This window comes from Mixophyes fleayi, chromosome 2, assembly GCF_038048845.1.
Source record: "Mixophyes fleayi isolate aMixFle1 chromosome 2, aMixFle1.hap1, whole genome shotgun sequence".
Classification (NCBI taxonomy): Eukaryota; Metazoa; Chordata; class Amphibia; order Anura; family Limnodynastidae; genus Mixophyes; species Mixophyes fleayi.
In genome coordinates, this window is record NC_134403.1 from 90,855,782 (window position 1) to 90,879,954 (window position 24,173).

The 24,173-nt window shown below is 42.2% G+C and overlaps 1 protein-coding gene across 1 annotated transcript in view; it reads left to right on the forward strand.

Annotated features, from left to right (window-relative positions):
• The window catches only part of DDN (dendrin), a 47,654-nt gene extending 23,936 nt beyond the window's left edge, over positions 1 to 23,718 (forward strand). Inside the window, exons 4-5 of the mRNA XM_075199635.1 lie at positions 18,445 to 22,109; positions 22,901 to 23,718. Coding sequence (XP_075055736.1) covers positions 18,445 to 22,109; positions 22,901 to 22,953 — 3,718 coding nt within the window. The 3' untranslated portion in view covers positions 22,954 to 23,718. The remainder of the gene's footprint in view (positions 1 to 18,444; positions 22,110 to 22,900) is intronic.
• Positions 23,719 to 24,173: the final 455 nt, after the last annotated feature.

The following is a 24,173-nucleotide window of genomic DNA, read 5'->3' on the forward strand; positions in this document are numbered from 1 at the left end:
CAGTTATCATAGCGGCGTGTCAAACCGAGGGTGTAAATGATAGACGGTTCCAAGAGCACAAGTGCTATCATTTGGTTTTTAAGCTTCGTGCTCTCTTCTGTGTTTTTTCATTGCTGCTTTATACTACAAGTTCCAGAGCCTGTTAAAGAGCTGCAGCTAAACCCCAGGCACTGTATTTATGTTCTAAAGATCACCCCCTCTTATTGTGTGTTCATTTGTGATCGAGTTAGTCATGTGTCTTCTACGAGGGTTTTTATTTTGCCAAGTCCTGGATTGTTACAAGATGGTTGGTTTTTATTTCATAATTATTTTATATTTATTTTAAATTCAGTGTGTGTTTTTATTTACATTTTCTCTGGTGCACTTGTTCCTCAAGTGCTAGCATGCTCTGGCTGCCATGGGTATGCTGGAGCTTGTTAGTACAACAAGCACCAAGAAGCTGGAACCTGTAGTGCATCACGGACAAAATGTGGATTTAATATACTTAACCATACTTAACCCATGCTGCAGGTTTTCCTGCTATACTGCCGCCAGCCCTGGTTGCCAAAGCCTAGAGCTGGTTTTGGGAATTACACCCCAATACCAGCACTAGGGCTATTTTTGCCGCATCTTTTAAGTATGTCTGCTATGCTTTAACTGCCCAAAGGAACGAGGTTTCACAGAAATCTCCTCCGTTAAGGCTAATACTGTTTAGCATTGCAGTCCCCATAGACTTCTATAGGGACTGTGATGTTCTGCAATGAATGAAGCTTTGATAAGCATTGCATTGCGCAGACAGGTAACGCCATCTCAGGATGGCGTTATCTGTCATTTCCTATGGGATTCTGCTGAAGCCTCTCTGACTTTGCAGAATCCGTTACAGTGGAAGTGTTGTGTGACTTCCTCCTATCTGTGCCGGTAAATAGGAGAATTAGATTGCAGGAGAGGGGACACTTTGCCGGGGTTCCCAGAGTAGCCCCAACATGATGCATTCAAGTGGTACATAAAAGTGCAGCGCAGCGCTGTCAAAGTGTCCGCGGCAGTGATGTATCGTACTACAATACAGCACTGCCGTGGATGCTTCTTTGACAGCGCCGCGGCTGCTGTACAGTGCTGCTGGTAGAGGCAGGGTTTAGCGCCCGTTCGTTCGCAGAGGGGAGGGGTTTCTGGAGAACCAGAAACCCCCCCTGCTGGTCATTATATGCTGGTCATTTTTAGGTTAACGTTACTGATTTCTGAGCATTATATGCTGCACTGTTCTACTTCTAAGATGCTATGTAAAATATATATGCTTTATTTGAATGGCTGCCTATGTAATAAAATATAGTAAACACCCAACACTCACTGTTTTGTATTTTATTTGGTGAATACACTGCTGCTCACTGTCATTCCAGTGATTTTTTTCAAAAGAAAAAAAAGTACACTAGCACAATTATAAAATGAAGAAAACATTGCATGTGCTAGCAGATTGTACAGCTATGCATGTTCCTGTAACAGATTGGAAAACATGTGCTTTCCATAGAGATCCCGTGTGCCCTGTTTTTCTATTCTTTTTTTATATAGCACCAACATATTATACAGAGCTGTATATTGAATATTTACATATTCACATTAGTTCCTGACACAGTGGAGCTTACCATGTAATTTACAGACACACGTCAGAAATAATTTAGTCAGAAGCAGATATGACCAGTATATTTTTGGCCTGTGGGAGGAAGCAAGAGCAGCCAAAAGAAACCCCTGCAAAGGTGGGGAGAACAAACTCCACTCAGATACCACCCTTTCTCTAGCTCAACCACTGTGAGGCAGCAATGCTAACCACTATGCCACAATGTTTTTTTTTTGTAAAGCTATATACTTGTTGCTTATATAGACAAAGTATACTTTAATCACCCCTTATCATGTCTTTCAATTACTGCATTATGCTCATGGGCAGGAATGCATTATTATGTTATGATTAAAACTTGGGTGAGTAGTTTTGTTTTATTGCCTTTTCACTAGATCATATTAAATTGGACTTTGTAAGGTTTAATTTGTTTGTACTCTTTGAAGTGAAGATCAAACCTAAATGTATTTCCTCCTTGGTGGAGAAGTGATATGCAAGTAAGCCTGAAAGTGTATTCCTCGGGATAAGAGACAGACCTACAGACCAGGTGAGATTTTTAAGGATAGTTTGGGTTACTGAAATTGTAGTATGACAAACTGCCACTCCGTATGAAACTCTGGGTTCTATTCCCTAAAACTCCAGAACAATTGATTTTCACTAGCATCTTATTTTGTTTCTACATCTTCCGTAAGTTAAAACATCTAAAAGCTCATTTATGTTTGTCATGCACTGAAACTAATATTTACTTAAACAACCTGTTAAGTACATTTCTAGTCTAGAAGTGATAGTTGTATTTGCAAATCCCTGTTCAGAGGGGGTCTATACTAAGGCAGCAGATCTAATTGGTGCAGATGATTAAATGTGTGTTTTCTAACTTGTTTGTAAATCTAATTATGATGTGTGAAAATGTGTCTTTTATAATGTACACTACCTCAAAAGTTTATGTAGATGTATGTAAGAGATGAAAGCTGCTGCAGCAGAATGGCCAGGGCTATCCAGGGACACTGTGCAGGTCACACATGAAGGGCTGTCTGGAGTGGTTTAGCAGGGCAGACAACCCAGGTTGCTCTTATTTTATTTATTTTTTTACAAATGTTCACCAGAATTTCTTTTAAGTCATTATTTCATTTAGCAGGACAGTCTCTACAGATAGCATGAAATATATGATACATACAGTGAGCCATGCAGCAGATTCCTGACAAGATTTCAGGTGGCAAATTTATCAAGCTGCTGGATTGAAAAAGTGGAGATGTTGCCTATAGCTACCAATCAGATTCTAGCTGTCATTTTGTAGAATGTACTAAATAACTAGAACATGGTTGCTATAGGCAACATCTCTACTTTTTCAAACCAGCAGCTTGATAAATTTACCCCCAGTACATGAAATGGTTGAAGCTATGGATTTTATTATTGAATTTCTTACGGCACCAACATTTAGGATGTTTTAACAGCCTACAAGCTCATACTGACAAATGTATACAGCAACCAAAGCAAATGAGTTAAACCTGGACAACTGGTCAAAATAAAACAACCCAGTGACAAATCTACAAATCATGGCCGCATTCCTGCAAATAAGGAACAATTAGCTGTTAAGCATTATCGGTTCCTACCTGTATGTCTCTTCATAATATATGTGTCCCTGTGTATATGTGGATGGTAAACTTTTACGATGGGCCAACCCTCCCCTGCCACGTTCTCATTTATAGGACCTAACTTCTATCCTTACCTGGGTACACACTACAGGAAATGTCTCCCTATGTGATATCTGTAACGATTTTACCAACAACTGAAAGCCCCAATCAGCATGCCGATTCATGCACAATTTTACAGGTCTGTATTCTTAATCTGTCATAAGCATCTGCTGAAAAGATCGAGACTCTGTACAGTCTATAGAGATCTGTCTACACTGCTGGTCGTGAGTACATACACACTTCAGAATTTGCCCGACATTGTTCCATTGTTTTTAGAGACTTTTAGTCTGGCTATAAAATCAAATGAAATATGATGTGCTTTGGTACAGTAAAACATGATCGTGGGAGTGTACACACTATGCAATATTGGACCCAACAGTTTATCATGTGGTTGGCACAATAATAAGGTGATAAGCTGGGTACACACTACAGGTTTAACTCCATATAAAACTCCCTCACCTAAGGACTTGTTCCATACAGAGTCAATCAGTGCAAGAAAACATTAGTAAGATTCTGTAGTCTGTAAGGCTTATTTAATAAATGCTTTACCATGTGTCAGACAAAAGAGAAAAGCACAGCACTCTTGTGGGCAGTGCCATATGTGCCTATTAAAAACTGTAAGTATATCATAGTATTGCCTGTGTCGTACAGATGTTTACATACCTCAACAGTCATTTCCATCATTCCATGACATTAACAACCTGAGCATTAGGCTACCAACAAGTAAAATCTTATAGGTAAGTAATATATCTTCTTAGCTTCCAATATTGATGACTTTCTTCTGACAATTACTCTTCCTCCATCTTCCTTAAATAAAGCTAGCAAGGAATTGAACTCTAGGGCACACTAGCAAGCTTTAAACTTTTAACTCTCTAAAAATGGAAGTTTCAGATACTTAGGGGAGTTGAATAAGAATTTTTCCTTCTACAAGTGTTACAAAGCTTTCCTCCCGCCTCTGTCTACCAGTACATTACAGTCTCGGATCTCTCTCGTGATCCTTCTTGTGGTTTTCGCACCTTTAGATCCAGGTTAATATCCCTCCCAGGAGCTTTTATCCATTTCAAAACATAGCATGTCTAAAAGTAGGATTTTACAACATTTTAATTCATGTGCCTTAGGTAGGACTTTACTAAAGATGTTGTCTCTGTGTTGAACTCTGTCATGAAAGCTCCAGCGAATGATGACTTGGAAGACCAACATCAGTGTAGCTTTAGATGGTGAGGAATGGGCAGAGATCTGGGACCTTCTCCAGCTCTATTTCTGTTAAATGTAAGAAAAACACATACAAACTCGAATACAGAGGGTATTATGCCCCAGTTTGATTGCACTGCATCTTCTCTGACATCTCAAATTGATACTGGAGAAAATACTCAACTCTCCTGGAATGGCATGACACAATTAATATCTACAATACTTCAGGTGGATGTCCCACTCACGACCAAATTTTATTTACTCCTTGTCACGAGCCGTGGCGGTACTCCTGGCCACCGCGGCTCGCTTCCTGTGTGCCCCGTCACTTCCTTCTAACCCCCGGCCGTTGCCAAGGCAGCGCCGCGTCCCGGCAACAAGGTGACAGCCGGGCATGTACGCGGAGGTCTTTAATAGCCTGGTGGCTATTAAGCTGGTTATGTTAATTAGCCAGCCCCTGGGTGTGCTTGCAAGCTAGGCGCTGATTGGTCCATGTGTATATTTAAGGCAGTGAGGTCTGCAGCCTCACTGCCGGTTATAGCTTCTGTTATTGCCAGTGTGCTGACCTGCTCCCTGCCTTGTTCTGTCCTTTGGATATCGTGTTGGATTGCTCGTGTATGACCCCTTGCCTGGATTTGGCCCTTGCTCGTGTTTCTCGTGACCCTGACCTTCTTGCCTGTATCTGGACCTAGCTACCGTGCCTGTGACCCTTGACCCCGGCTTGTGTATTGGATTCCGTGTCTGCTGCCGGCCCTCGACCCTTGCCTGGACTTTACTCCGCTTTCCTGGGTTCTCCCAAGTCGGTACGCACTTCACGACCCTCTGCTAGTCTGCGGCCAAGTCTGTCCCCACCACTAGGGGCTCCAGTGAACACCTGACTGGCAGAGCAGACTCCGAGTTGTGCTGTACCAGCTAGAGGGGTTCCTAACATTATAACTGGCCTTAATAATAACAACACGTACCGTGGACGAGGTTGGAATGGATGGAAGCGGAACCACACCGTCTCCAGCGCAAGCCCTAGCGGGTCATGTCGAGACCCTATACCAAATGGTCCAGGGATTGTCTGAGCGTTTGTCCGTTCAGGAAGAGGCTGAAAAACCTTCACAATCCACTCCAGATTCCACCTGTGAACCTAAAATGAATCTGCCAGACCGGTTCTCCGGAGATAGATCCCTGTTCCGGAATTTCAGGGAGAGCTGCAAGCTCTATTTTCGGTTGAGAATCCGCTCTTCTGGGTTAGAACAACAGAAAGTCGGGATTATCATTTCCCTCCTTCAGGGTGACCCCCAGTCCTGGGCCTTCTCCTTGCCGCAGACCAGTCCTGCCATGCAGTCAGTAGACGCTTTCTTCGAGGCATTAGGTCTACTATATGATGACCCGGATCGAATGGCCTCCGCTGAGGCTCATCTACGGGCCTTGAAACAAGGTCGGCAGAGGAGTACTGCGCCGAATTCCGTAGATGGTCACCTAACAGTGGATGGAAGGACCCTGCCTTACGCAGTCAATTTCGCCTAGGTCTGTTGGAACAGATCAAAGATTCTTTGGTGCAATACCCGCCTCCTACCTCATTGGAGAGTCTTATGCAGCTCACCATTAAAATTGACAGGAGATTTAGGGAAAGGAGGTCTGAGAAGGAGGTGTCTTCCTTTCCATCTGCTTTGATTCCTGTTTCTACGGACGGTGAGGAGCCTATGCAGTTAGGAGCGTACCGTCCCTCTCCTGAGGAAAAAAATAGAAGACGGTCACAGGGCCTTTGCTTGTACTGTGGTACTAAGGGCCACTTTTCCCGCTCCTGTCCTTGTAAACCGGGAAAAGAGCATGCCTAGGGAATGAGGGGAGGGTTCACCTAGGTCTGCAATTCATTTCCCCAAAGAATGCTGTACTAATTCCTGCTCAAGTCACTTTCGGTTTCGGATCTGTGACCCTGTCGGCCTTCATCGACAGCGGAGATGCAGGCAACTTCCTTGATATTGGGTTCGCCCGCTCCGCTGGGATTCCATCTGTTAAGCTCAAATCCGCTATTACAGTTTGTGGCTTAGATGGGAATCCATTGCCTGGAGGCAAGATTGAATGGGAGACTCCGCTATTACACTTGAACATTGGAGCGCTTCATTCAGAGTCCATAACATTCCTCCTTATTGACTGTTCATCAGTTCCATTGGTCCTGGGCCATCCCTGGCTTTCCCATCACAACCCTGTTGTGGATTGGAAGAAAGGAGAGATTGTTCAGTGGAGCTCATCTTGTTCACAGTCTTGCTTGACTCTGCCTCTGCGGATGATCCAGCCTATTCCGGAACGACTTCCCTCACAATACCACGAGTTCTGGGATGTGTTCTCCAAGAACGCTGCTGATACTCTACCACCTCATCATGACTTCGACTGTGCTATTGATGAACTTATACCTGGTTCCAAGTTACCCAAGGGACGCTTGTATTCTCTCTCTGGTCCTGAGACCAAATCCATGCAGGATTATATAGAGGAGAATTTGAAAAAGGGGTTCATCAGGCCCTCTAAATCTCCAGTAGGAGCTGGATGTTTTTTTGTGTCTAAAAATGATGGAGGACTAAGACCCTGTATTGATTACAGAGGATTGAACCTTATCACAGTCAAAAACACCTATCCCCTTACTCTCATCTCATCTATTTGATCAATTAAGAGGTGCAACAGTCTTCACCAAAATCGATCTTCGTGGTGCATACAACCTCATCTGTATTAGAGAAGGAGATGAGTGGAAGACGCCATTCAATACGCTTTCTGGCCACTACGAGTATCTGGTCATGCCGTTTGGTCTTAGTAACGCGCCTGCAGTATTCCAAGATCTGATTAATGAAGTGCTACGGGAGTTCCTTGGACATTTCGTGGTCATCTATTTGGACGACATCCTCATATATTCTAAGTCATTGTCTGTACATCGCGATCATGTCAGACTAGTTCTACAGAAATTGGGAGAGCACCATCTCTACGCTAAATTAGAAAAATGTGAATTTGAGGTGCAGAAAGTATCCTTTCTTGGTTATGTAATCTCCTCTGAGGGGTTCTCCATGGACCCAACCAAGGTCCAGGCTATCCTGGACTGGGTACAACCGAATAACCTCAAGGCGGTACAGAGATTCCTGGGCTTCGCCAACTACTATAGAAGATTCATTTGCGGCTTTGCTGATATTGTGTCTCCTATTGTCATCTTGACTCGCAAAAGAATGGATCCAACTGATTGTTCACCCTAGGCAATAACCGCGTTTGAGACCTTGAAGAAAGCCTTTGTTTCTGCTCAGGTCCTTAGACATCCAGACCCTAAAGTACCGTTTGTTCTTGAAGTTGATGCCTCCGACGTTGGTGTTGGTGCCATCTTATCACAGAAAGATCCCCATACTCGTCGCCTACACCCATGTGCCTACTTCTCCCGTCAGTTTTCCTCAGCTGAAGCCAACTATGATGTGGGTAACCAAGAACTATTGGCAATCAAATGGGCATTTGAGGAGTGGCGACATTGGCTGGAAGGCGCTACACATGAGATCTCCGTTATAACAGATCACAAGAATCTGCAATACATACAGTCAGCCAAACGCCTAAACACCAGACAGGCTCGTTGGTCGCTGTTCTTCACCCGTTTTAACTTTGTGATTACCTACCGTCCAGGTTCTAAAAATGTCTGAGCAGATGCTCTGTCCAGAAGCTTCCTTGCACATCATGCTCCAGTTACTAGTCCGGAGCCTATTATTCTCTCGTCCATGATCCATGCTGGGTTAACCCAAGACCTGAGCTGCACCCTGTAAAGCAGGGGTAGGCAACCTGCGGCTCTCCAGGTGTTGTGAAACTACAAGTCCCAGCATGCTTTGCCAGTAGATAACCAGCAGATAGGTGGCAAGGCATGCTGGGATTTGTAGTTTCACAACACCTGGAGAGCCACAGGTTCCCTACCCCTGCTGTAAAGGTTCCAAAGGTTAGCTCCTGATAAAACTCTGGTAGGATGCTTATTTGTTCCCCTTTCATTTAAGGAAAGCAGTCCTGTCTGAGGCACATGATAGCCAAACTGTTGGACATCCTGGAATTTATAAAACTTTGGAAATCCTCTCCCGCACTGTGTGGTGGCCATCGTTGTCTGCTGATGTCAGGAGTCATGTCCGCTCTTGTGAGGTTTGCGTCAGGAATAAGATCTCCAGGACTCGTCCGGTAGGCCAGTTGGTTCCCTTGGCTGTTCCTGCAAAACCTTGGACACACTTGTCCATGGACTTTATAGTGGATCTGCCACCCTCTGCGGGACACAATACCATTTTGGTCGTGGTAGACCGGTTCAGCAAGATGTCACACTTTATACTGCTAACCAGGCTCCCCACCGTCCGAGATTTGGCGGTCTTGTTCATACAACACGTTTTCCGTCTCCATGGACTCCCTACTGATATAGTTTCTGATTGTGGTTCCCAGTTCATAGCACAGTTCTGGAAATCTTTTTGTACCCTTTTCGGAATCAGGATTAGTCTCTCCTCAGCATACCACCCCCAGTCTAATGGGCAAACTGAAAGAGTTCATCAGTCATTAGAACAGTTCCTATGCTGTTACACTTCAGAATTTCATGACAACTGGTCCTCCTTGTTACCCTGGGCAGAGTTTGCCTACAATAACTCATCCCATTCATCTACTCAAACTTCTCCCTTCTACTGTAATTTTGGTTTTCATCCCAGGTCCAATTCTCTATATTCCCTCAAATCTGTTGGTATCCCGGGGATTCGCTCCACAGCCGCTGATCTTAAGGTCATCTGGAAAAAAAGACCCTCTGCTAGTCTGCGGCCAAGTCTGTCCCCACCACTAGGGGCTCCAGTGAACACCTGACTGGCAGAGCAGACTCCGGGTTGTGCTGTACCGGCTAGAGGGGTTCCTAACACTCCTGCTCTCTTGACATCAGAACAAACTGATTTGTCACATTATCACTTCCACCAGCTGTAAGCTATCAGCTCACCAGAAATAACAAATTGTTCCAAGGATCGAGGAGACGCTCAAAAATACTTGCCACAAATTCTGAATGGAAAACATTACCTATATTTTTCACCATTCTATGAAATTCTTTTGAGAAACATGGGTTCCCTGTGTGTGGTTAGCCCTTACATTTAAGTGGGCATTGAGTAGTTTTATAACGCAATGGCTGTACTGTACTTTATCCTCCTCCATCTTTAGCTTTCATCCCTGGGTTCCCATTCAATCTTTATACCATTTCTTACCCTTTCCATAGCGGAAAAAAAACAAACCTGGTAAACGGCATCTCAAGTTTGATTTATGAAGACAATTTTGCCAGACAGATATTGTTTTTCAGTCCATTATTTCTGTTAACGCCATCCTGAGATTTCTAGTGAAATAACTTTGGCCCCTCTTTTTGGATGCTGGCTTGCGAATAGGCAAAGTTTGCCTCAATCGCAGAAAGTTATAGTGCCGCTATTTAAGAATCCTCAGTGAAAATCCTCTCTGACATAAAATTCTTATTTCATTGCGTTAAGGTCAGGCTCCATTGAACTGACAGTTGACTTGCCAATGTTTCGTCACGCATGGACAGTAAATTTAACTCTTTACCTGCATACAGTGCTCTCATTTATTCATTCTTCTGTAATAATATGACTGTCTTCGTTCTCCTTCTGTATTCTGTGTCTCATTTCCCCTTTTCTATTTCTTCTTTGTACACTTTGTCTACTTCGCTTAGTTCCTTTTTATCTCTATTGTCTTTCTGTACCTCATGATTTCAGTGATGGGCAACAGATAGCTCACCGAGTCATCACTTGTGGCCCCCAGTTTCTTTCTGCTTTATTATTCTGTCCTTTCTTCTGCTTTATTCTCCAGAGACCACAGTTCTTATTCTGAGTGTCACCCATGTTCTTAGCTCTTATTAAATAAGAGGTTGTGGGGTTCTAAAGGTTATGTGGGGGTGTTTTTGACGAGTGAGCAATGTTAGATGTCTAAGGGGTATTTTGGTTGAGTACTATGTGGTGTACGGCTTTGATTTTGTGTTTTGTAATTTATTATTGAGAGTAAACGTAATGTGCAGTCCTTCTGCATGTTAGAGGGTCACATATGCAGCCCTTGAAGTGTATGAGGTTGCCTATCTGCTGAGACAGAATGCTGCGATCAACGCAGGGCAGCCATAGATGGATTAGTGTGCTCCATCTAATCAGTTGAGATATATTGCTCAAATTGATCTTACAATACCCACCAACCAGGGAATGTCCCATAAATGTGCCTGCTTCATCCCTCAAATGTAATTTAAAATCTATTTTTTTTGCATATGGTTCCTCCATTGAGGCAGCCCCAATGAAGCCTATGTCTTGGACAACTATTGCCTGTAGTTTTCTGCCCTAGGCACACATCACTTTTTGTTGTTATTGTTCTCTCATCATAAAATATCTAAACTGTTTGTCATATCTTCACTTTTACTGCATTGTTTGTAAAATTGTGACATTCCACTCAACACTGATTTATATCATAGAATGTATACACCATAACATTTGTTATACATAGCTGACTCTAAAGTAGCCACTTGTAACTCTGTTTACTCTGGAGGTCTGATACACTTTAGTCTAACACTGCTGGTCCAAAGGCCACTGTATCTTCAAGCACACAGCTGCAAAATATGTAGCAATTGAGAAATTAAGTTCACATTTAAAACAGTTTCAATGGGGTTGTGGCCTGGATCAGACTTGTGGTATGTGAGCTCCATCTCCCCCTTCGCCTTGCAAGCTTGTTTGGGATGCTCTCCTCACCTGACAGGACCCCTCATCTACCCTCGGATCACTGTGGTTTCTTTGCGCCCTCAGCACAGCTCAATACCGCCGCACTCTGAGTACTGTGCGGCCTGCTTCACCCTCCGCACCTCATGTCCTGAAGGCGGTTTTCTCATCACCAACATGGCAGTTGTACCTGCCGGACACCCCTCCTGCACTCACCACCCCTTCTCAAGTCCTGGACATTTTTGCCATTGAGACAAAGACTGAATGATACTGGGGATAACCTATGTCTGGTTTCATTCACATTATTCCTGTGCCCCTTCCACGTGGGCTTGACAAGTTTAATCTCCCTGACTCCACACGGGTAGAACTACTGTATTTTGTTTTTCAACTGGAGGCTGTACCTCCCCCCCCAAATCCACTACTTGCAATCTTCCATCTCTACCACTAGAGGCCTCATTAGCCTGCCAATTCAGAGCATACAATGATTGATCTACCTATACTTTAACTAATTTCCTCCCCTCCGAGGGGTGGAGGGTTACCTGTCTATATAAAGGGAAGTGTGTCTTTGACTCTTGTATACTGTTTCCCTTACCGCCTTTTTATTTTTGTTTTTATCCTTCTTTTTGCTGCCCTGCTGCAGTGCCTGGTCTTTTAGCCTGCTATTTTGCCTTATCCCAGTGACCTTCGACCTATATTTCTCCCCATCGAAACCACCATTCCTCAACAATGCAGAAAGACTAGCAGATTCCCTCTAAAGGCTTCCCCCACTATGTCTCAGGGAAATCGACACCTGACCTCAGGTGTGGGTTTCAGGTCAACATGACTGGGCTCCCCACAGAGGCTGGGAGACTCTAACTCGGACGACTGCTTATCTCTCATATCCTGGAAGTACTTCTTGTCCCTTATTATAGATATGAAATAAATTATATTGTCAGTTCCCCTGGATGTGCAATCAGTCTTTCAAACACTTGATGTTACTACACTGGGCAATCACACTGATTAGATTGAACGGAAAGTTGAGGCGGTAGTAACATATCAGAATTCTATAAAGGCTGATCTAGCACAGGTCAAACAAGATCTGATAGCCATTCAGGACAACCAAGAAGCTATGGACAACCATGCTAGAAGGAACAGTCTTCAGATTCCTGACTCTATAGAGCCCTTTCATCTTCCTACTTCAAAACTCCTTGCCCAGTTGGCACCAGAGGTCTCGGAAGATCACCTCCTCAACAGGGCCCATAAAGTATCAAGACCTAGCCATGGCTAGGGATGTCATATTTCGGCTCCATTATTTTACTGCTAAGGAGGCAATATTGCGGGAGGTGATAAAACTTCAGTCTTCAATATGAAGGGCACGTCCTACACATCGTTCAGGACCTTTCCCTGACTACATTGGCTAAGAGAAGGAACCTCAAACCTGCTACTGCCATCCTGAGAGACCATAACATCAGTACTGCTGGGGATTCCCATTTCGCCGCCTTGTCTGGCACCAGGAACTTCAACTTTTGTCCAGAATTCTCATGGAGACCCAGTCTCTGATTCAACAGCTGGCCTATCTCCTCTTGCTCCTATCATCTCACCGCAAGCATAGGGCAATGCCCAAATGGCATCTAGGATGCAGACATGCCCCCTTCCCCCCCAAGCGGAACTGGTCTACAGTTCAGTCTTCCACTCAATGTACTCTTGGGATCTGACTCACTAGGATTGCTCCTGTTGACCTTCTATGATATGTGCATCTTTCCACACTTGCCTGTTTCATGCCTTGTGGACACCCCTAGACCTTATATGACTTTTCACTGAGGTGCTGAATCCCCCTTGGATGCGTTCATCTCTGATTTTGCCTTTGGTTCCCCATATGAGATTCATGCCTCAAAGGAGGTCTCTACCCCCCATTCAAGGCGTTGGCCTGTGGTCTTCTTTTCCGGAACCCTCATTATCTTGTTTGAATATTCACTGTTTGCTACTGCTGTATTCTGCCTCTTCTCCCCCTCTCCTTTCTCTGTCTTCTTTTAGATTCTAGTTTAATGTTCCTGAATCCCTTTTGGGAAAGACTGTGATAGCATTGAATTGGTTTCTTGCTTACATGTCCTTGAAATGCACACTTGATTTCAACTGCAAAGTCACAGTTTAACTGTCGGAATACCGACCTACATTGTTGTTTAATGGTGGCAGTCCTGTTCTCCTTGCAGTTTTGTACATTATATGTTTTGTTATGATGCTCCTGATGATCAGGCCTATTAGTGTTTCAGGCTTTTACTTGGTGCTATGTCGGAATACTTGCTGTGTTGTTACTTTATCTGCACAGTGGCACAGTGCAGATAAAGGCACAGTGTTACCGGGCCGACCTCTTCTGATTCATTGTTTGGACTTGATTGCAAGCCCTTTAATGCAAGGGTGGATCTATACTTTTCTTTTAGGGCAGGGGGGGGGGGTGGTAGATCGATTAGGCCTGACTCCTTCCCTCTCCAGTCCCATCTCCCCCCCTTTCCAGTCCTGACTCCTGCAGACCCTGTGCCCTACAGCACTAATGGGGTTTAGGCATAAAACTACGATGAGCAATTACAATGGAGAAAACAGCAGTTTTCTCCGTTAAATGGCCATCACAGAATGCATCAAGGATTTCTCCTGCCATAACCCACTTTGTCTTCACAGTCCCCATAGATTAATATGGGGACTGTGATGTTCAGCAATACATGAGGCTTTGAAAAGCTTTGCATTGTGCAGAAAGATAATGGCTATCTCAGGATGGAGTTACCTTTCTTTTCCCACAGGATTCTGCTGAAGCCTCTCCGTTACAGTGGAAGTATTGTGCATATGCGCAGATCACTTCCTCCTTTCACCGGCAGCGCTAGGCTGAGAGTAAATAGGAAAATGAGATTGCAGCACAGGGGTCACTTTGCCGGGTCTCCCAGAGTAGCACCGGCATTATGCATTTCAGCGTGCTTAAATATGCATCGCTGCAACTTGTATATAGTGGCACCGCATTGTAATGATGCGTAGACTAATGTGTCTCACAAATTAATGTATTTTAGGATACAAATTGGTCAGGTTTGTGGTAAGCATTGTGGGTTTAAATCCTTATAATTTACAGATTATTTATCAAGAGCACAATGACCAACTTCGAGAAAATTATTTTAAACCCCGCATCCCTACTGGTTTAAAAAAATACAATTGTTATCTTCCTAACAGTGAAATCTCCAATAAACTGAGGACAATCTTTCAACCCTATTCCACACCCATCTTTTTCCAATGCTGCAAAGTAGACTACAGATAAGCAACCTGTTTGTCAAATTACAAGATGATGTATGCTTAGTAGCCTACAGGTTAGCTCCAGAGAAAGGTATCATGTGGGTCTACAACTCCCTATATGCCCCACAGCCATGCCAGCTTGCTGATTAAATCTGACTCTAGAAACGCACAGCAACTGAAGACATCCTCCGTGGTTTATACTGTACAATATATAATCCCTTCTAAAAAGTCTCTTAAACATCACGGCCCAATCAGAACCCTTATCCCATGCGCTGCTATAGGGCAGTTCCTTACATATTGTGTTTGATATGGGAGTGACTACATTAACCCTGGAACTAGAGTACTAACACTTCCGGTGTGCACAGTCTTCACTTTCTGCTAAAGGAGGAGGGAGCTGGACAGTGCATCACTTTGGCACCAGTGTGCTTGGTGGAGGGGGGGGGGATCCACCCCCCCCCCTCCATGGATCCACCCCCCCTTCTATGGATCCACCCCCCCCCTCCATGGATCCACCCCTGCTTCAATGTTTTTTCTAGCTGTTGTGTGTTCTAATGTTTTAATAGTTTATTGATGCCTAACTTTTATTGTGAATTATGCCATTTTACATTTTTACTAATGTTTGCTTTAAACTGTTTCTCGATAGAGCTCAATCTTGTTCGCATTTCAAAATTAATCCTTATCCCTTTTATACTGTTATATTTGTTTGCTTTTTGTCTCTCCAGGCCTTTGTGAAACTCCATTTTCTCTGACTCCTGGTGTGATTGATACTCTTTCCAGGGACTACACCTTCTACTCCCCACCCCACGTTTCCTATACCAGGATAGACAAGATCCTGCTCAGCCACGACTTCACTGTGAAACTGCATGGCACCCACATTTTCCCTGTGATCTGGATAGACCTCTCCCCTGTAATGGCTGACATCTCTAACCTAGCCCTTAGACGCACATGGTCTTCTTGGAGGCTTAATGACTCGCTGTTCCAGGATTCCTGCATTGTCACCCAACTGCAAACCATGCTCTCAGATTACTTTGAGCAAAACACTACCCCCTATGACTATATGAGATGCCCATAAAGTTGTCCTAAGAGGCCATTTGATCTCCATGGCTTCTAGAGTGAAGAGAGAGAGACTGTCCAAAACTACTCGGCTGATGGACACCCTCCAAACATTGGAATCCTAACAAAGCTCTCCGGACTCCACCTCATCTTGTCTGCTTAAGCGGTCAACACACTATGTTGTATGTGGAAAACCTTCTATGAGAAGGGGGGAAAGACTACTAGCTTCCAAACATCAAGCAAGGGTGTACTCGCTAATAAAGACCCCAATGGAACTCCAATGTATGACCCCCAAAAGATTTTCTCCCAATTTTTTCACTCTTCCAATTAAAGTTACCTTCTCTGAATTGGCAACACGTCAGAAATGCTTTTTCAGATTCTTTTGGAACAATAAGCCCCTGAGAACCGGGCTGCCTTACGTAAAAAACCAACAACCTGAGGAGGCAGCGGCTTTTCTTATGTTAAGCCTTAATATTGATCGGCTCACCAGATTGTTGCCTCCTTTACTACCATCCCCGCACACACTCAATTCTGGCTTGACATGGAGGCCGTTTGTCTCTGACTTGGCTCGTTGCCTAATGTTTGGGGCCTCACTGAACCGCAAAGCTTGACTATCAAGCTGCTCTCCATTCTACTTTTCTCAGCCAGGACCTGGGACAGATGTAAGATTTGGGTCACCTCACGTTCATCGACTCTCCCAATCTTTCCACTGAGGGACAACCTTGACCCTCTTGGTTTTTCTCACTCTTATTCCCAGCCCTGGAGGATCTCGAGCATCCGCTTTACATTTGACTTTACTGTCAAAGGCCCCTGGCTCAATTTCGAAGCCAAACACCCCAATCTTTCTTTAATTATGTCCAACTTAGGCATTTCCTGGACTCCTCATCAGACGGGCTCCTCCAAGACATTATGGACTTTGGAGGGCCTCTGTCTCAACTCCCCACTAAGGAAAGGAACAATCTTTTCAGTTTATGGTATCCTAGTTCCTCTGGACAGGCATGAGTTAGAATTGGAAAGGGACCTCGACCAAAGCACTCCTGCCCCCCGATGAGGGTTCTTGGGAAATAATTAGAGAGAACGTTGCATCCAGCGGTTTCAAAATATGCCTTTGTAATGGTGCTGTATTAAGTTGAAATGATTAGCATAATTGTTCAGCCTACAGAATGGCTGCTTCCAAAGTGTCCAGGTGGTGCATATTCTTTAAGAGAGAAAAAAACAGTGCTTTTGTGAACCTATGGTTCTAGAATCAGAATGTAACTATCAAGGGTGTAACTATAGCTATAGCAGCTCATGTGACTCCTAATTAAGCTTAGGGTGTTCAGGATCTAGAGGAAAATAATGCGCTGTAATGCCCTTGTAAGAGCATCCACATTCTGGCTGCTCATTCATTTAATCAGACTGTCGGATGACATTCACCAGTTACTGTAGATAAAAGTATGCAAGCTTCCCAACTTCCCCCGATTTAGTCCCAATTTGAGAGCTCTGTCCTACCTGACTGCAAAGTGGAGTTATGTGGTATTGTAGGTGTTGCACTCCTGGTTATTGTTGGACCATATCTCAAAGCTGGGAATATGTGTTGTGGGCCCAGGAGAGGTTAAGTCCATGAAAAAGACTGAGTCCCCTTTAGGAGTACTATTCTCTCCTAAATGTTTTTTGGGGCTGTGACCAGGAAGGCAGAATGTTCATAATGGTGTTTATCAGTTTATTGTATGATAGATTCTGTCATCACTCAGGTAAAACTCTGGTCAAACTTGTAAAATCTCATTGGGAAGTCACAGTTAACAGTCAATAACAAACTAAACTGGATACTGATCAATGAATTTCTATACTAAAACACTATGAGCTTTTATGAACTGCACGTTATGGTCTTATTCAGAGTTTAGGAGTAAATTTAGCTAGAACGAGCATTTGTGCACCTTGCCAAACCATATTGCGCTGCAGGGAATATATTGGCTGCTTGTGCATGTAGCACACAAATACTAGAAGCTTTATTTTTACACTGTAATTTAGAGTTTTGCTAGGATGTGCCCCCTCCCAAATCCAAATTTGTCCCCTGCAGCACAACATTTTGCCAAGCTGTAAAATTGCACCTTCTAGCTGGATTCACTCCTAGCTCTTAACACATATATATTTAAATGAATGGGACACTTATTAATAATAGTAATTTATTTAAAATGTTACCAATATCTGTCAGAAAAACATCTCTTTAAAATTAACTTAGACACCATAACAAATAGAAAAAAAAAAATATATGCTCGTTAAACCAGCACATTGCAAAAATGTTAAAATTGTCCTCGTCACACAACTACAAAGTACCCCCTGTCAATACAGGATTAACTATAGGAGTACACTGTATAGAATCCGGTCTGAGCATGGTCATGATGCTTTATGGTTTAATGCGTTCATTAACTGTGCAGACTACCCTTCCTTGCCTGCATTTGACTTCTCATCCTCTTCTTTCATTATGGTGCCTAGGACCCTAGCGAGTCCTTGGATTATTCTGTATGGTGACCATGGTTTGTAGTGTGATGTGCTGTCTATAGGCCCCTGGGGAGATACCGTAGTACGATTTCATATATAGACATATGCTTCATTTTGACAGAAAGATTGAGGTGCTGGTGTACTTTGTTGGCACTGCAGTCAAATCTCAGTGGCCCATTGTGAAGGGAAATGAAATAGAATAGGTAGCCATGTAGATCACAGGTACTGCTTGACTCTAATAATGACTAAAACTAAAACATGAGTCCTGTTGTTTATAAGACTTATATAGAAGTAAAAGACTCAAAAAACACATACACCATATTAACCAGATTCAAATTACATTTGGTGAAAGAGGGTAAAGTAGAAGTCTCATTATTTGAAGGTTTTGCTGCAAAATCCTTGTGTTTGTTTTTTTGTTTTTTTTTATATTTGTGGTTTTTAAAATCATCACAGTTGTAAAATACACTGTATGTATTGTTTTATTTCTCAGGTTTTTCAGCAGAGAACCGGTCAGGAATCAGTCTCCTTACAGACTACGTTCTACTTCCAGACTGCCGCAGAGTGTGATTCTGCAAGATTCTACAAACTGGGATCCCTTTCTCCAACCACAAACTAGAAGTTCCACAATGGGGAGAAATGCGGATACAAGTGATGTACGAATAAGAGACAATTTCCAATATGATTCAAGAATAAGAGACAGATTCCATTCTGACTGGGACAAGAATATATCCAGGAATAATGCTTTAGATCATGAAATGAAAAGACAGAAGTTGCCCAGAAACACACATTCAGAAATAGTGAACTCTTCCTCTTCTACTAAGCACAGACAAAGAGGGAAGCTCATACAAATGGATTCTTTCTATGGAGGATGGGAGCCTCATTATACATTGGAGAATAAGGTGAAAGTAGCAAAGCATGATGAGTGGGAACCTTTGACTCACCCTCCTAAGGCTTTGCAGAATCAGTTACTGTCACGAACAATCAAGGTGGAACTGCCTCAGTCAGAAAAAGCAAAATCGCCTGTCACAAAAACTGAAACCATTCAAGAAAAGAAAAGGTGGTGGTCTAAGCTAGTAAAACAATCTAAAACAGGATTGGCCAATGACATCACTTTGGAGGCCCCACAGGAAAAAACAAGTAAGATAAATATGGAACAATGCTCATTAATGAATCATGGAATTCACAAACAGGAAGGCTTCAAAGAAAATTGTCCCCAAATAAGAAAAAGAAAAAGACCCCCACCTTATGTCCCACCACCTTCTTATGATTACCCACATCGTACCTTCTCTATTAATAAAGAAAAACTTACTCATACTAGAGGCTCTAACCAAAGTGCCGTTAATCAAATAATATTGCTGAACGACAGTGAGAACTGGCAAGTGAGTAGGGAAAAAATGCCAAGGTACAGTGTGGAGCGCGTTAGTGCTTCTAAGGCAAACTTGTCTCCTGTCCCAAATGTGGGGAATAGAGGAGAGGAGAAGCAAAAAATTGACCAAAGTTATCAGAACATAATGCAGGCTAGAAAACTTCCTCAAACCTATAGCACATGGACAGGATCTAAATCTGATGACTTCATTGATCACATATATGAAATTGTGGAAGGTGGGAACATTCAGCTTTCTACACCTACCTTCCACAAAGATAGGCCTGATGTTGGTTTACCTGCTGGTGAAATGATCTATGGGAGAGTTTCCATACCTCTGCAAAGGGAGCCATCAATGCCATACACATTGCCAAGGACAAGTAATAAAGGAATCAATAATGAAAATGAAACAATCAGAAGGAAAAATAAAAGTAAACAAATGCCACCCTTTGATGCAAGGCCACCAATTCCATTGCATGGAGTAAAATTGCCAAGAGAATTGGGTTTTAGCTATACAAGTGGAAAATTGAAAAGTATGGATAAAAAGATTGGAGGAGACAGAAGTATCAAGGAATCAGACAATAATGAACCAGGGAGTGATTGGGGAAGACCACTGAGAGTTATGTCAAGTAAAGAATCAAAAACAACAGGTCCCTCATATACCTCCTTAAATAAAGGGGAGTACAGTTGGCATAGTCATACTCTTCCCTTGAAAAAAGACTATATGAAAACATATATGCAGGAAGAAAGGACTCATGTTGATTCTAGAAACCGTATAATATCTAATCAGGATACAGACATTCGTAAGAGGAGAGAACCTGAAAAAATCAGCACTTTACCAGGTAGGGGCCGTAACCAAAATTGGTGGAGGTATGAAGATGGTCTTAAAATAGGTATGGATTCTGAGCCTTCTAGAGCAGTGAGGTCTGTGCCTCCTGATACACTTACTAATGAGGTAGGGCGACGGAGTCAACCTAAGGAAGTTGCGCCAGAGATTAGTCAGCCTTCATCAACCAAGGAAAGTGATGGTTTGTTTGTCATAGATGCAACTTGTGTTGTTGTTAGAGCAGAGTATATTTTTCCACCAGTGATGGAGCAAGTTACATTTTTACATAATGGTACTTCAAAAGGAGATATCCTATCCAATAACGTTAACTCTACAGGTTTTGTTAAAAATGAGAGAACACCTCATCTGTCTTCTCATCCACAGCATTTTTCAAATTTAACACTAAAATCCTGTTCACAGAAGACTGATTCCACAGCTCAACATCGTAATGAGCTGTCCAAGGAGAGATTGGCTCCAAGCCTTAGGGAAAGAGCAATTCGTATTCTGGGGCTTTCTATGGGAGAATTAGACTCTCTTAATGAAGCTCGAGATCAATGCAAAACAATTAGGTCTAAGACAGGAGCTGTTAATGCGGATCAAGAGCCTGGAGCCCATGAGCAAGATTTTGATATACTGAATGAGAAACTTAATGGAAATAATAACAGGAAAGAATCTAAGATCAGGAATTGTAAAGAACTGCCTTGCATTTTAGAGGCAATTTCTTCAGAGACAGAAGATCTTAGTGTTCAAATGAACAGCCAAAGGCCACGGTATGATGATGCCACTGTAGACACTGATGAATTGAGGTCAGAACAAAATATACTAATTTCTGACATACAGAATAAAAACATTCCTGAGCCATCTTACTTCAAGACAGACAATGTACAAAATCCAGCAACGATAGTATCTGAGGAAAATGATGATTATGTACAAGAACCCCTGCTAAATCATCAGAGCTTCTCTCTGGTGGAGGTGGACTCATGTTTGACGGAGGAAAGCTTTGATCTAACTAAATCCCCTAGTAGAGTTCCTGATTATATAAAAACTGAAACATCCATGAATGAGCTGCTACTGGAGGAAGCGGAGCCTAAGCTTGCAGCACAAGCCTGTAATACATCAACCAAAACATTAGAATTCCATGTCCCTGAAAAGCAAGAGCAATTTGAGTGTATGTTAGTAGAAGCTAAGGAGAAACAATGTATTGCTAAGGAAAATGACAAAGAAAGAAAACTTGTAATACCCATGAGAACAAATGAACAAAAATACTCCGAAAATCAATGGCAAGTAAAAAGTACCAAATGTGCAAATGATGGTCCAAGTTCTGCAGATCTTTCTGAATGCGTTGAACCAGATCAGCCATGTTTGATACTAAGCAAGAAAAGAGAGCGTGATTTTTGCTTCAATTCTCAAACAGATCAAATATCATCCCCTAGACCCCCGGTGAAAGTGTATACAAGGAGGCCTAATTACTACGCCAAAGATCTAAGAGAAGCTGTGTCACGTATTAGACGCCACACTGCCCCAGATTCCGACACGGATGAGGATATAGAGAAGCCTATTCTTGACGCAATAAAGGATGAAGAATCGGTACCAGACGAATGTGGGACTTCATGCAGCTCAGACACATCAGACTCTGAAGTCACAGTAATATTGTGTGATGCTGGAAAGGAAGTAGAAACAATATATTCTTCTGAAGATACTGATGTTGGTGGAGTAAATGGACAAAGTAGAGAAGAAGTGACTGTATGGGATCTTATGGTAGCAGAGTCTCCAACAGTAACCTTGCAAAGTAATGAAATTGGAGAGCAGTCTAACATTTCTCAGAGACCTGAACAAGAACCGGTATTTGACCTAAACAGCTGCATTGATGAGATACTCCAGGAGTTGAGAAAAACTGAACAAGAATTCTTTCCAAACAATGAAGACCATTGTAGTGTCTCAACAACTACCAGCCCTCCAACAACAGGTGATTTGCATTTGGAAATTGTCTTATGTTTTCTATTTAAATTGAAAGCTACATAAACCATATTGATGTCAACTCAAGAGTACTACTCACAAACAATTTAGTGTGTGTGTGCCTTTAAATTAGACAGAATATAATTAGATAGCCAATGTACTAAGGTTTGTCAGGCAGTTATATTTGTTAAAATTCAGAAGGTGAAAACCAATGGGGTACATTTATCAAATATAAAAAGGAAAACTTAAAGTGCTGCACATAGCAACCAATCAGATTCTAGCTTTCATTTATCTAGTACATTCTAGGAAATGTTACTTAGACTGAGATCAGTTGCTATGGGTAACACCTCCACTTTTCCTTTTTAGAGTGTTTGATGATTCTACCCCTACATGACTTGCAGGCATATATGGAAAAAACAGTTGCAGTTGTGTTTAATATTCTTTTAAATTACCAAAAGATTCTGCTTTGTTGTATTATCAGAGCTCCCCCTTTTATTTATGAGTTCCTGAACATGTTGTGTCAGACATCAACTTTCCATGTTTTCCTTATGGAACACAAAATAATAGGGAACTGTATACATCTATGTGCACTGGTTACTACCTCATGTAAAATTGTACACAGAACTAAAACCTCTTCAAATACTTTTATTATCCAAGCAAAAACTTCTAAAACCAGCTTTAGATTTCCTTATTACTAAAGTAATTATGTGAAAAAAAAAGTTACTATAAAATACATGTTATGAAAGTTGTGACAAACAGATATTCTTATTTAGTTATCATGTCTTCCATTTGTATATTTAGGAAAACCTAAGATAAATGTGGGTTTTGATATGGAGTCTTCACTGTCAGAATGAGAGAGATCAGGAGTATCTGGAGAACAAGTGTATGGAGGAAGTCATGGAAACATTGAAGAAACCTTTCATGTCAACAGTGATTGTTTGTTTTGTTTTTTTTGTTTTTTTTTTAGAAAAGTACACAAACTGAGAATTCCTGATTAAACTTAACAGAAACCATTGTCTGATATACAGACTTTGTCGTTAACGTAACCTGAACCTGAAAATGAGCACTGTAACGTCATGTAAAGTATATTTTATTATTAGAAAGGGTACTCTCTTTACTGTTGTGTTTTTTATATAATTGGCTCGGTAGTTCAGCTATATGAAATTTTTTATTTGAAGTGATATCCATGAAACTGTAATGTGTAGGAATAACAGTTTCTGTAGAAGGATACAAAAAGTTTAGCAGATATATATAAAATATAAGGTGGAGAGATATACGATATATCTATTTTTCACCTAGTGAAGCACATGAACTATGGAATCTTAACAATATAACTATAACAAATTGTTTTGGTTTTTTTTCATATGGTGGGCACAGTGATACTTCTTTTTTGTGTTATTTTGAGGCTTAGCACTTGTTTAATGTCTATTAAGGCAGATGTCTTATCAATAAATGGACCCAAAACAACCGTTAGAACTGAGGGTCTATGAACCCGATTTAAAGAAAAGGCTGTTAACTCAAAACTCTAAGCGGTCTATGCATCAAACTAAGATGAGCCATTAAAACGGAGAAAACAGTCGTTTTCTCGGTTAAATGTCCATCGCAGTATGCATCAAGGGCTTACTGCAGGAGAAGTCTTTGATTTCTCCTGCTACTATGTTTGTCTAAAATGGGGACTGTGATTAATATGGGGACTGCAAAGTTCTGCAATGCATTGAGCATTGAAAAGCTTTGCATTGTGCAGATAGATAACGCCATCTCAGGATGGCGTTACCTTTCTTTTCCTATGGGATCTTGCTGAAGCCTCTCCGGCTTTGCAGAATCCATTACAGTGGAAGTGCTGGTTAACAGACAATTAACAATTATCAAGAGCAAGGCGAGCAGTGGAGAACGCATGCGCGCAGCACTTCCTCCTTTCACCGGCAGCGCTAGGCTGCCGGAAAATGAGATTACAGCAGAGGGGTCACTTCCCAGAGTATCCCCGACATGATGCATTCCAGCGGTGCTTAAATATGCATCACTGCAATTTGAGTACCTGGTATTTTGTCTGCTTGGAGAGGTATGTAATGCGGCA